The sequence below is a fragment of the Chlamydotis macqueenii genome, chromosome 7 (genome assembly GCF_036417535.1).
Source record: "Chlamydotis macqueenii isolate bChlMac1 chromosome 7, bChlMac1.mat, whole genome shotgun sequence".
Lineage (NCBI taxonomy): Eukaryota > Metazoa > Chordata > Aves > Otidiformes > Otididae > Chlamydotis > Chlamydotis macqueenii.
In genome coordinates, this window is record NC_141562.1 from 23,347,603 (window position 1) to 23,361,892 (window position 14,290).

At 36.9% G+C, this 14,290-nt stretch overlaps 1 protein-coding gene across 1 annotated transcript in view; it reads left to right on the top strand.

Moving 5' to 3' along the window:
• DNTT (DNA nucleotidylexotransferase) overlaps positions 1–14,290 on the top strand; it is a 92,902-nt gene that overhangs the window by 59,215 nt on the left and 19,397 nt on the right. Inside the window, exons 9-10 of the mRNA XM_086752586.1 lie at positions 6,533–6,796; positions 8,246–8,329. Coding sequence (XP_086608712.1) covers positions 6,533–6,796; positions 8,246–8,329 — 348 coding nt within the window. The remainder of the gene's footprint in view (positions 1–6,532; positions 6,797–8,245; positions 8,330–14,290) is intronic.

A 14,290-nucleotide genomic window follows, 5' to 3' on the forward strand; every position in this document is an offset into this window, starting at 1 on the left:
CTTCAAAGTAGAGTGGCAAAACAGAAAAGCTGCAATGCAGTACACAGGTTATGATTTTAATGGTTCCAAAAACCTTTATATGGAAAGAAATTACTTCTGTGGGTTAGAGCTTGGAAGTCTGTGGGCAAATGGGCTGAGCCATCTGTGTCAGTGCAGCTTCATTCACATACTGTGTAAAGACGTTTTCTTTTACTAAAAACCTATACAGCTATATTTAGCACTTTTCCTGTTGTTACATGTGTGCTTTCAAAAAAAGGAAGAGATACCATTACTTCAGACATTCCTGCACTCTTCATTTTTTCCCTTTGTATTCATGTAAGTATAAAGTTGCATTTTTCTTTTGGCTTTTAGGAATATGAGAAATGTAGGTGCCTGCCTGTGCTTACTTATTTTGGTGTATTAGTAGTCTGGTTTAGATGCTATTATTCATTCTTGCTGAGGTGAACAGGTTAGGAAGGGGAAGGCTTGATGTCCCATGAAGGTGAATGGTGAGGAGCAAGTAACCAATCTTACGTTTTCATTGCTGGAAACAGTTTTTGTAAACAGGGTTCACAGAACAGTAGCACATTCATTATTAAATGACAGCTGGATTTTAGCAGCAAAAAAACCTGTTTCAAAGACAAGATACAGAAATGGTTAAGAGGCCAGAATAAAGAGCTTTTTTTTTTTTTTCAGATGAATGCTCTGCCCATAAGGATGCAGAACTCCTTTGTGAACGCATATTGTCTCACCTTTTGACTCAATGCATTATGAATTTTTTTTTGCGTTCTGTCTCACATTCAGCAGGAGCTGAAGACATTTTTACATAAAATAGACTATTGCATGATCGCTAGTGCAAATGCTCATGGCATAGAGAGAGGGAAACATCTTAATTCCTGGGCTCTGGTGCTGGTCTGTCTATTGCTGTCAAAATCAGGCTGTTCAGGATGTGCCCAGAATTAGACCATTCTAAAGTACAGGGAACTTTAAGATGAAAAAGGGACCAAGGCAGCTGTGGTTATGCATCAGCTGCCAAGTTTTGTATTGCTGATCAAGCCTTTGATGCCATTTGCCAGTGATTCCTCACCCAAACAGGCCTGACTGCTCCCAGGCATCAGTTTCTTGAGCTGTTCCTCTTTATAGAATTCCACCTCTCACCCAGGTAGAGATTTTTCTGAACTAACATCCCTACACCCCGTTTTGGATTAGCTATAGGTATTTCACTGAAAAAAAAATCCAGTCTCACTTCGTTAAACCATCTCAGAAAGGAAATTAAAAGCAAAAATATACATACATTTCAGAAGAACATAGAACAGGATTACATTTTCAGGTGGTATAAAATGGTCCTACTTAGCTTTAACAGAATTAATCCATCTACCAACAATTATAAATGATGACAGATTGTAACATTAACAATAAGATTTCATTTAACTAAAAATGTCAAAAATGCTAATGACCATATTTGGATTGATTTTCCAGCTGTTGATTACATATTTTTCTGAAAATTCACACTTTTCCTCAGTTTGATCACAGATTTACTGCAATATCAGTGCTGTTGATGTTCCAGCACTCACTCTATTTAAGTAAAAGTGCAGAATCATGCTAAAAAGGGAAAATTGTTCTGAGTATTAACATAACTGCCCTAAAAAAAGACATTTGTTTTGGATGGTGTTGTAAATTTGAGAAATGAAAATGCTCACATTTTAAAACTTGATTGTGTAAACAAGGTCTACAGCACTTTGGTGTATAGATCAAGCTGTAATTTGCAAAGAACTGCAGATTCTCTGACACAGAGTAATGAGAAGGCTGCTGTTTTGCAGCTAGCTGTAGCCAGAACTTCACACAATCTTCGTAGCTGACTGGCCGTTTAAGCAATACTTTTTCAAAATGTACAGAAGTTCGATTTCAGCTTTACTTTATGGGGTGGTGGTGATGTTCTGTGCCTAATCAAATTAGGTTCATTGGAAACATTATCCCAATGTGTCTGCTGTTTAAAGGTGATATCCTGGCTTTGAATCAGGTTTGAACTACTTGTTGATCTCAGCACTTGTGTAATTGTTACCTAACTACACTTTTTAAAAATTGAAGTAGATATTTACAGTGGTCTACAGCCTCTCTTGTTCTTCCTATTTGCCAACAAACTGTGAAAAAACACTACAGAATGACCCAGAGAGAGGTAGTCCTAAAATATCTTTCTAGTCACACTTGCTAACTGTGGCCATCTGCAAATGTATGTAAAGTATGTAAAAAGTAGAAGACATGACCTAGTCAGCAAAGGAAAACAGCAGTAGGAAGGCTCCAATAATGATTCGTTCAGTTCTTCAGGATTACCTGATATTACATGTCAGGGACCCCAGGCAGTGTTCCCTTGAAGTTCCTAAATATGAAAACAAAATGAGGAAAAAAAAAAAAGAGAGAAGGGGCCCATCTTTAAATGCTGTGGTTTAATAGGCGGAATTTGTACTCTTCAAGCAGCTGAGAGAACTCAAAGACAGGACCTTTAGTAGGTGTCCAAGATGACTTTAGGTAAAGGGAATTTCTTAATTTTTAATGTGGGAAATACAGCAAAGACTGACATTTAAGTTTTCATTTACAGCTATATATATTCCTGTAATGAGCAGCAAGCTGCAAAAAAAATACTCTGAAAACTAACTAAAGATGATGCAGAAGAGATCACCTATAAAGATGATAAGTGTTAGAATGAAAACATTGATGAAGCAGAGGATACAGTGTATGACTAAAAGTTAAAAAGGAAGGTCTTACAAGGTGTGAGCATTTTATGTCAAGGCCATTTAATCTATTACAGGCACACAAATAATACATAATCATATCTGGTCAAGAGCTTACAGGCTAAAAATCCAAGTATGGGATACTGGTGGCCATGAGCGACTGTCCCCAGATCTCACTGAGACAAAACTCATCCTAGGTGCTCGTCTGCTTGCCCATGAAGAGAGAAACCACTGCAGGCTGTGGTATCTTGCTGGATTTCTCAAGCAATCAGAAACAAATATCCTACTAAGACTTCCCACCTACAGTAGGGATTCCATTACTTTTGTAGTCGGTCTAAAAATGGTATTTAATTCCTACTTTCTTGCACAAAAACTGAGGAGATTTCAACTTAATTTGAACAAAGAGGACACAAACACTGATACAGGCTGTGGCAAATGTGCAAAACTAGTGATCTGAGCACACTGTTTACAAACAGCATAAAGGTACTGGAAATATAGGTACTTGGAACTATAAAATAAGACTTTACCAAAACTAATCTAGTTAAAATTCTGCCTAAGGGAAAAAAAATATTTAGATTCATTTTGGGATATGCTGTGCAATGCCTCAAATCATACAATTGTATTGTAGAATCATAGAACAGTTTGGGTTGGAAGGGACCTTAAAGATCATCTAGTTCCAACCCCCCTGCCATGAGCAAGGACACCTTCCACTAGACCAGGTCGCTCAAATCCCCATCCAGCCTGGCCTTGAACACTTCCAGGGATGAGGCATCCACAATTTCTCTGGGCAACCTGTTCCAGTGCCTCACCATCCTCACAGTGAAGACTTTTGTTCTTATATCTGATCTAAATCCACCCTCTTTCAGTTTAAAGCTGTTACCCCTTGTCCTGTTGCTACATGCCTTTGTCAAAAGTCCCTCCCCAGCTTTCTTGTAGGCCCTGCCTTAGGTACTGGAAGACCGCTATAAGGTCTCTCTAGAGCCTTCTCTTCTCTAGGCTGAACAACACCAGATCTCGAAGAGCAAAAAGGACAATTAAGCAAAATATGAGAAAGCACTGATGAAGTAGCTAGAAGATTTTTATAGAGAATCGGAAGAATGTCATAAAAGCTTGAAGTCTTCAATTAATTGTCAATGATCAATGAGATTAGAAGCAATTTTTAGGATTAAAAGCAACAAAAATAAGCGGAAGGCAAGCATAGTTTCATCCAAAAAAGTGACATAATAAGTAGTTATGCATTAACATTCAACTGCTGTCCATATTTGGAAACAGCAAGCATCAGTGGCTTGTGATGTTGGGGTAAAATTAAGAAAAAAATTAATATCTGTTTTAAAGATGGAGGTGAGAGAGCACCTGCTAAAATTTTCAAATCAGCAAACTTGGAAATCAGTAATCCAAGAGAATGAGCTACATAAGGAGTTTTCTTATATTAGTTCATAATAAGTCTTCAAAATCAGGAAAAATTCCAAAGAAGTGAAAGAATGTCAACGGATGTCAAATGGTTATCATTAAAAAGGCTGCCGAGTGACCCATAATACAGCCTGTGACTGATTCCCAGTGAAATAATGGGATTGTTCGTTTGGGACTATCATCAAGAAAACCTGGAGACTGAAAACACAATAAGGCATATCAGTGTATCTTCATGGAAGTCAGTGTCTTGTTAGGTGGTTCTGTTATGCTTTTTTGGTCAGAATTATAGCTCTGAGTGATAAAAGTGATGTTATTGTTGTAAAGTATTCTCTAAGGTATTTAACATTATCATGTAAAGTTACTGCACTTGCACTATATAAAAGAAATAATCAAACCTGGTGTTTAATATGGAGATATTGTTCCAAAAATCAGGTCATTGTCACCTGTGTTCACACGAGGTCTGACCTGTAGACCATTGTAGTTAAGTATTGACGGTTATCAAATAATTCCACTTCTGTACACTCTCAGTTCAATATTGCAATGTAACCCCTGCCCCTAAACAAATATGATTCTTTACCATATATTAAGGGATATGTTAACTGAAAGTCAAGAGGCATTCTTAAGCATGCTTTTTTATGGTGATGCTAGTATAAGAATTCCTAGTCCAGAGGAAGGAGAATGTCTAAACATTTGAGAGACTTCAAAGGAGAGACAAGAAGTTGATCCAAGGACCTAAAGAAGTCCTGATGATGGAAATTTTAAGGAACTGAGTCTATTAATCTCATCAGTGAGAAATCTGAGAAGTAGCTTTGATCGATGTGTAGGTTTAAAGAAATATAAAAGGAGATATGAAAAGAAACTCAACGCTTGTACGCTTATTGATCTTGAAGATGAAAACTAATGAGTTTATCTAGTCAGAGTGTGAAGTTATTAAGTTCAGCTTAGTAGTTTTCCTTCTGGTAATAACAGTTAAACACCTGATAAGACCAGGAAGGATGTGGTTTATGCACTATTGTTGCTAATCTTTATAACAAAGTTAAATTTCTTTTGCAAAGGAAAATCTCAGGAGTCTCTACTTTCTGTGAAATCAGGAGCTCAGAAAAGGCAGTCACAGTAGTCTATATTTTATGAATCTATAAAAGCTAAATTAAGACTGAGAGTACCAGGACTTAGGCATGCATTTAAGTGGAACTGCTGTCAGAAAACGGAATCCTTTTACCAGCTGAGCCCTCCTGCTAGAGATGGTTTCAGTGATACTGAGCATTGTTGTATTATTAGGTATCAAGCTCTGTTTCTATTCTGAAGACTCAAGGATGATTGAAGGAAGTGGTGTGATGGACAGCGTTTACTTTCTGTCTTTGTTATTCTGTAGTTGATGTTTTGTGTTCTTTAAAAAGGATATGCTGGGCAGCAGAGAGAGGGAGGCTCCTCCTTGTCTTGTCCCAGGTGTTGTGCTTTGGGTGATGGAGGTTTTCCAGCTGGTGAGTGGAGATTGCACTTTACCAGAGGGCAGCTGAACATGCAGAGCTCTAAGAAGCTTTGGGGGTGCGGGGTAAATTTGAAATGTCCAGGGAGTTAGTAGCTTTGGAAGCTGCCTAGAAATCCAAAGAGCAGGCACAGAGACAGACTGGAGCTAAAACAGAAAGATGCTTTTCCTACAGGCCTAGAAGGGATAGTGCAGAGTTTACTGCAACTCCAGGAGCTGTTGAAAGGTCGCTGGCTACAGTGCAAGGCTGGAAGAAAGCACTACCTCTTTCCACTCAACTCTTCCTACAGTGCTGGATTAGAAGGAATTGCTCTATTACTTCCATTTTTGTCATTCTGAATGTTCTTTATTATAAAAAGAAAATGTTTTTTTTTATGTTTTAATAAAATCTGGCTCTTGGGGATCAGCAGTTTTTTGGTGCACTCCCTTCAAACAAAAGGCATGGGAAGGGCCCTTCCATCTTTCTGGAGACTCCAGGCCTTGTCACATGGAAATCTCACACAATAGACACAGTCTAAATGCTCTGTTTGGAGTTTGTCAGCAAGACTGTGCTCTGGACTAATCTGCTTTTCTAGATGTCTGCCACATGGGAAAGCATCCATGCTCAGAAATTTCTGTTGACATAACGACAAAAGGCTTAGGAGGAAAGAATGGAGGGGAAGAATTGCAAATGTTGTATCCTTAGTACATGGCAGGACATTGGCACTATCAGGTGACTCCCACTGCAGGTTTCCCTTGAAGGATCTGCTAATGTTTTTCCAAAAGCTGCAGCTGTTTCATGTCTCTGCTTAGCCCAGGTTTAGCCCTGCACAGATCTGTGTTTACTGAAACTGAATTTTACATGAATTTTTGAGACAACTGTCTAGAAACTCTGGAATTATAGGAAAATCAGTGTAGCAATTCAATGTGAGCAATGTCTTCTCTTTAGGGCTTACTCCTATATTGTGATGTCATTGAATCAACATTTGTAAAAGAACACCTACCAAGCAGAAATGTTGATGTCATGGACAATTTTCAGAAGTGTTTTGCAATTTTAAAATTACATCAGCCAAGAGCAGACAACAGCAGTTACAACATGTCGAAAGAATTTGATATGGCAGAAGTCAAAGACTGGAAGGCAATTCGTGTGGATCTGGTCATAACCCCCTTTGAGCAATATGCATATGCTCTGTTAGGCTGGACAGGCTCCAGGGTAAGTAACCATAACAGTCTATGTCTTCTTAGGGTTGCTAACCTATTTTTGCTGTTGCAGGATTATTCAGAGTTCATGTATTTTAAAAACATGTTCCTTCTCTTCACGTGTTACTTTCCATGCTGTCATCAACCCATGATCATAGGTTGGAGCTGATGAACTCATCCGTGACATTTATGGATGTCTCTCCAGAGGAATTAACATCTATTTTCCTTGAAGCTTAGTGTTTAGGTTCATGGACTGAAGAGCTAGGTTTGCAGTCAGTTGCATTGTCTTTTTACATCATACAACTGTTAACAAGCAATTTAAATGGTTAGTGAGTAGAGATATGATTTGAAAAGTGTCACAGAATTTTACAGGAAATTAAGGAAGAGATGTTCTGTATTGGAACTTAATTTGATTCATAAGAAATAGAAAACAATTTAACATCTTTTTGGAATAAATAAAATATTTTATTTCAGTTGTATTGTAATTGAGTATTGTAAAATTGTAAAAAATTGTAAAATTTTAAAATCTACACAGCTTTGACCTAGAATAAAATGTTTTGATTAATATTTTAATAAGTTAAGAAATCTTAAAATGATCGCTACTTTCACAACAGACGCTGTAGTGACTAATTGCTATTTCAGTGGGTATGATAAAAAAGAGTACAGTATTTTCAAAATAAATATTCTATCTAAATGTAAACTCGAAACTCAAATGATTAATCTCTCTCCAGACAGAATTATTTTTAAAGTGTTCTACATGCTTACTTTTTGATGCTCATTTTCTTAGGGAGTGATTACATGGTATAATAGAGAGCTCCTGAGCCTGCTCTGAATGATCTTTTTGGTGTGCTAGAAGCAGTACAGGTGCATTGCCACTCTGTTCTGCTTAGGTTAATTGGAAGCAAGATGTTTTAGACCAGGCAAAATGTTGCAACTGATGTGTTCACCTGCTGAGCTGACGAGTTAGTTCAGTCACTTTTCTGTTTTGAGATAATAAAATGTATTTATTTGAAACTTGAATTAAGTTCTGCAGACTTTGGGGTCCTTCTTATCCTGGAAGTGTTTGGCTACTTAAAAGCCCTTCTCTCAACTCTGTAGTTGGGTGTCCGCACTAAAAATGCACTTTGTGAGGCCCGTTAGTTGAGTAGACAGTGACTCCCATCTTTCTCTGCCTCACTCACCTCCTACTCCCCACTGAGATAATTCACCTACAGACTGTGCGAGCCCATCATAGGCTTGCTTTCTTGTACGGTACCCAACTGTTCTCAGTGTAGCTAACTAAAATGATGGACCATTGCCTATCAAAATATTGTCCTTTCAGATTATTTATTTTTTCAGACTATAGTCTCTTAATAGAGGTAATTTTTACATGTTTCTTATTTGATTTGTTGTTGGAACTCTTATACAAAGGGTAACAATTTTGCTTTGTCAGAACTGCTGATATTTGCTATATCTTTTACAGCAATTTGGACGTGATTTGCGGAGGTATGCTAGTCATGAAAGGAAGATGCTATTGGATAACCATGTCTTATATGACAGGAGAAAGGTACTGTTTATTTGCAGAAATGAAGCTATTCTGTTTTGATTTCTGACTCTACATTTTCATTTTGATTTTTATATTCAAGTATATAGAATATTTTAGTTTGGTTCTCATATCTATTCTGTGATAAAACAATCTCACTTTCACAAGATTTAGTTTCACTGGCAGAGCCTGATTAAATCTGAACAAATCTTGAAAGCTGAGGTAATTTCTGAAATTTAACAAGAAACATACATTAGACAAGTTTGGAAGGAACTGTGGAACCTTCATTAAACTGAGAACAGCTCATCTGCATTTGAAAAAAAAAGTATTTTACTGTCCCATTTCAGAATAAAAGGCCATGTCTGTGTCCCAGACACAATCTCAACAAGTATTGTGCTGGCAGTTCAAAGGACGAAGGGGTATTGAGTGGTACAAGCTCAGCTAGAAGGCCTCAGGAAGTTTTTGCAGGGTGTGATACTGAGTGGAGATCAAGAATTATCCTGCAGTCTATGTGGAGTTCTGTTTAGTCAGGCTTGGCAGTCTTGGTAGTATTTCTGGTCTAAATGCTCTTGGCTGCAGTTATACTGATCTCTGCCTTTATCTGGCTTAATGTCTATATTTGTATTAGGGAATTTTAATAATAAGCAAAAATCAATATTGAAGATGTTTATTGGTGTTGTTAAAGGGGAAGGCAAAAGTACTATGTCAAGATTTTACATTAATCTTTCCTATAAATTCCTTATAGAACAGAGACTGCTTTTAGCATCTCTGCTTACATGCAGCATTGTTTCATTGTTTGTTCATGAGACACAGCAGTGATCTAAGCCCTCACTCCATTTCAGCTGTCTCCATATCTTCTTGTCAGGCTCAGATGTTATAGCATCCTCAGTTCACAGAGAAACCTGGAGAAATGATCAGTCTAATGATCCATTTAGTCAAATATCCTGTCTCCAACAATTGTCAATACTAGATGCTTCAAAAGAAAATATAAAATTGTATAATAGATATATATGCTATCAAATGTATAAGGGGGGGAGGTTTCTTCATGGACTCAGGGATGATGCCAGTGTCTTTGTGCCTGTCTTTTATATTTTGAAAGCATTCAAAACATAAATGCTTTGCATCAACATAATGTAGTAAATGTTATTATCTCCAAGTTAATCTGTGCTCTGTTAAAAAGCTTTTTGGGTGTAACAGATAACTGCATAGGGAAATACAAAGAATTTAAGAAATGCCAGTGCTGTTTTTTGTGTGCAGCAAAATTTGCCTGCCTGGTGTACGAGTATATATCATTATATCTGCTGCTTTTACTCAGAACACTGAGGCATTCAGTGATGTAAAATGGACGCTGTTCATTCATGAACAGCATCAATCAGTATTATTTTTTCTTTATTATGGTTAGGCTTTATACCTGACGTACTGTTCAAATCCTTCTGGGAAAGAAAATGTGAGTTTCCATGTGTATTTCACTGGACTATCCAGGATGTTTCACAGATAAATGATGAGTTTATCTTTACAGTGCCCTCTGGGAAGAAAGATGCTCTTGTATTCAAAAATTTTCGAGTAAAGGACTGAGGCAGGGAAAAATTTAAGGCTGTAAAAATAAATTTATTTGAAGGGCCCCTGTTTGCAGTGTCTGGCTCGAATTTTCTCCTGTTGAGTATCTGCATCAGGACTTTGAAAAAATGTGTATAGCCACGACATGTTTTCCAAAGCCATCAGCTGTAGCTGTAACTGAATCTTCAGATTCATCTCATATCTCAACTCACATTTTCTCACTGCACTGCCTAAAATTGAAGAAACAGAATTAGTGAGAGGACTGAGAAGCAAGACTTACAAAATTTTCCTTATTACTTATAATGCAGGAATTCTGTGACAAGGGCAAGGAAAAAAAAATCCAAACCTTCATGGCAAATTTCAACTACCTTGACCATGAAGTCCTTAATCTAGGACTTCCATGTATCAAATAAAGGACATAAATGGATAATTGTCCCATTCTAGGGGAGGAGTCTGCTTTAGAATGTCTGTCCATTGTCATTCTATGATTCTATGATTCTATGATTCCCACCAACAGTATCTAGGTCTCCCTTTTCTCATTTAATCCCATGCACAGCCAGTTTACTTCCAGATTTTATTTTCTGTTGCAAAACACAGATGTACTAGAGATTTCAAAACAAGAAGTCATGTTAGTCTGTTGACACAGCAGAATACCGTTCTTGTTTCTGCTGCATTCTCAGAAGCAGATAAATTACATTAGCTGAAATCTTCCACAAAGAAAATTCTAAGGCAGATATGCAATATGAAAAATTTCAGACAAGGCAGCACTGAAGTTATAATCTACTTAAAACAGTGTCTCTTATCAAGTAGTATCCTTCTAATAAGAAGCAGGGAGACACCCCTTTCTCTTTGTAAGTTTTCTACTATTTATAATATAATGTGTTAAATTCAAATAATTGTTTTCTTCTTTTTAACTTTGTAATTTTTTATTAAGTTATTCCCATAAACATCATTTTGAACAAAAAGCCTTCAACTCTGCCACCCAGTGTGTAATAAAGTCGAGAATGTGCATAATCCAGTAATGGTGTCTGTAACTGCGAAACTCATGATTATGTTCCATAGTGGAAGAGGAGAAGTTTGCAGTAAGTTGTGTGGCTGCCGAAGTTGATTAATTTTTAGGGTCATGAGGTTAGTAAGCTTAAAATCAGTGAGCAAAATAATTAGTAACTTTAGTGCCGTTTCAGGGAACATATACACAAAGCATGAAATGTTTAGGGGTTTTTTTCTTAATTTAATCACGAAGCCTGAAGAATCTTTTTTACTGTAATTCTAGTACTTTTATTTTAAAAAAACATTTGGCTGGAGGAACACTAAAAACATGGATTTCTTATCTATACTATCTCTTAAACTTAGATTGAAACATGAACATATGCATTTCATAAGGACATTTTTCTTTGTGGTAGGAAATCTTCCTTTGTCAAACAAAAGCTTTGTCAAAGCTAAAAACAGTCAGGAAGCAGATATCCTTTGTGCAAGCTGCTCAAGATCCCTCAACACAACCTTACTTAATTAAGGTTAATTAGGCACCATAGGTAAAAACTGAATTATATCGTTTCCATATTTCTCTCCTTGTTTGCTGAAGAGAGGTTACCTGATGTCACTGGCTCTGTCCAGGCAGACAAACTTTCATGCACGACTCTGTAACAGTCGCTGGGGTATAATTCAGAAGCTGGGCCAAATCCTTTCTGCTTCATTCTTCTTCTTTTGTTGCTCTGCGTGTCTACAGCAAAATGGATAGAAAGGTCAGAGAGAGTCAAACTAATTCTCCTTCCTGATGAAGACCAAGTCCTTGCTTTCAAAACACTTGCCTGTCGTCATTTAAAATTTTGCAAGCTGGTATAAGAAGGTAATAAACCATACTGTACCAAATATATTTAGAGTTTGGGTTTTTAAATGGAATGTAACAGGGCCTGTAAAAGAGTGTCTTTCATTATAAAAGACAACAGTTTCCTGGTTTGCTCTACATTCCAATATGTAATTTGGTATACTTTATTCTTTTGTATTAATATTTATCAGCACTTTGACACTGGAGCTTCCACTGTGGCCCACTGTCTGAAATGTGATGCGTGTCAGAGAATCCTAGATTCCACCGTTCAAGGAGTTGCATCAGGAGAAGAGTCCTGGTTACTTTAATGTATTTCCAAAGGGATTTTGACAGGAGTAGGGAGCATTAACACAGCAGTTAGGAATAAATTACATAGCTTTGCAGAGGGGAACAAAAGGAACAGATATGTCCTCCAGGGACTCATTACAAAGTTACACTGTGAAATTATTCCTCAGCCTTCTTTTTTTTTTTTTTTTTTTTTTTTTTTCCTAATGTGAATCTTTTCTGTATATTTGCGGGTTTTGAAAGACACTGCAACTATCAAACTAATGATTTTTTCAGTTCTGTAATAAAAAGGGCATTTTGTGAATCTTCCTTTGGTAGGAAAATTGTGACAACAGAATTGAAAATTTTCTACCAATTATCTGTCAGCCTCTTTTTCATAAAAAGATGAATGGATGTCCAAATCTGTGCCTCTTTAGAGCTGGGTCCTAAAGCTGTGGAAATCAGCACTTTTATATACCAACTTGAAGTATGAAGTTTCTGTGATAGACATCAGCTGGAGATCAAACCTTACAATGATTTCCATGCTTATGGAATCAAGGAGTTCATTGATCAGCCATCAGGAAGAAAGAGAAATTGTATATTCCCTGTGTCTTATGATATTAATATTACTGTTACACTGGTTACAAATTTTCCGACACATTTACGAACTGGGCAAAAAAAATTCTCACTCTAAAACTTTCCTGGTTCATGACTGAACAATATGCTCTCTAAGTAAAGCAGATATGCTTTTGCAAAAAAGAATTTCATTTTTCTATGTGAACTGTAAGTCAGGTTAGCTGAACAGTAGAGTCTTCCTTAGAAAAATTAAGGTCTTTAAGCTTGAAACCATGGCATGACTGGTTGTTTTTACACCTCTACATGTTGGATTTGGGATCATTTATCCTTTAAGATACATAAACTATAAAGAAGTTTGGTTACAACATGCACTGTGTATAGACTTAATCAGGAGCTAATAAGAGTGTAAGCACTGACCTCTGTTACATATCTGGTCATCAGTTCACTGTCTGAACTGCAGTTTTTAGTGTGCATGTATATATACAGTTTGCCACATACTGAGATTTGAAGGGCACTTTCTTTGCAATGATTAAACATTTGTGATATACTAGGGTAGTCGTTAGCCAGTTTTGACAACATCCTGACAGTTTTTTAACTGGGTAAAATGGAGAGAGATCTAGTGGATCTAGCTAAAGAAGGTACAGCTCTAAAACTTGTTTGTTTTTTTTTTTTTTCAAATATCTGTCTTTAAGCTGAGTAACGATCATCTGCCTGCATGAGAATGCAATAAATGTGTGATTTACTTTCACTTTAGTGTTTTATTATTTAAAAAATTATTTCTAAAGTGGCTGGCAAACCGCAGGCTTTCTGTTCTTAAAGGAGTAGCTGTCCTTGAAGTATGAGTGCTTCTCCCTTTTTATGGTGTCAGGAACCTGGAATAAGACTCAGGAACTGCAAAGGTTGTTGGTTGCTCCTTTACTAAACTCTGATGCTGTTAGAGTAGAGTATTGTTGTCATGCAGAAGGGCACTGCAGAGAGTGTCTGAAGCTGAACTCTATGATACAGGATTTTTGCACTCCTCACCAAGAGAGTGGGTAAAGCTTAATGTGGAATTACTGTTCTCCCGTGAAATGGCTCTCAGACTCAAGTGTGTGCTTTTCTTCGGTAAGAATATTACTTAAGGAAAACTTATTTGTTCTCCAGAATATGAAATGCTACAGTCCAGTCAGCTCATAAACTTAAAGCATCATCTTTGACTTTGAACTTTGCTTCACTATAAATATAATATTTTATTATCTATCTATACTCTTCATGCCTTTACTTTGTATCTATGATTGATCTCATCCAAGTCTCCATTTCTTCTTAATTTGACATAGTTTCATTCAGTTTTGTAGACTCCAGTAGTTTTGTAGACTTCAGTGTTGCTGCCTACTTCCTCCTGGGTACTACTAATACCACTTCAAAATCCAGGGAATGACTGTAAAAAGGGTGGCTACAACTTAGCGGTGTAAAATGTCAATTTGAGAAGTTACTTTCCTTACTTCAGTATCAGAAAGATCCAATAGGCCCTTGTGAGTTACCTAGAGAGCTGCTGTAGCTCTGGAAGACACAAGCTATGTCTTTCTGCTGAAATTAAAATTAACGAGGTTTAAATATAGCTTGGATTCCAGACAGTAGGCACAAAAATGAAATTCAAGTTCCAAAAATTTCATCATCCAGAAAAGCTATGGTATTACTTTAAGCTGATTTTGTTTTGACTTCTGTTATTCTGAGAATTGCTGCTAGCTGCTCTTTGGCATTGCTGTAAAACCTTTTTGTTGCCT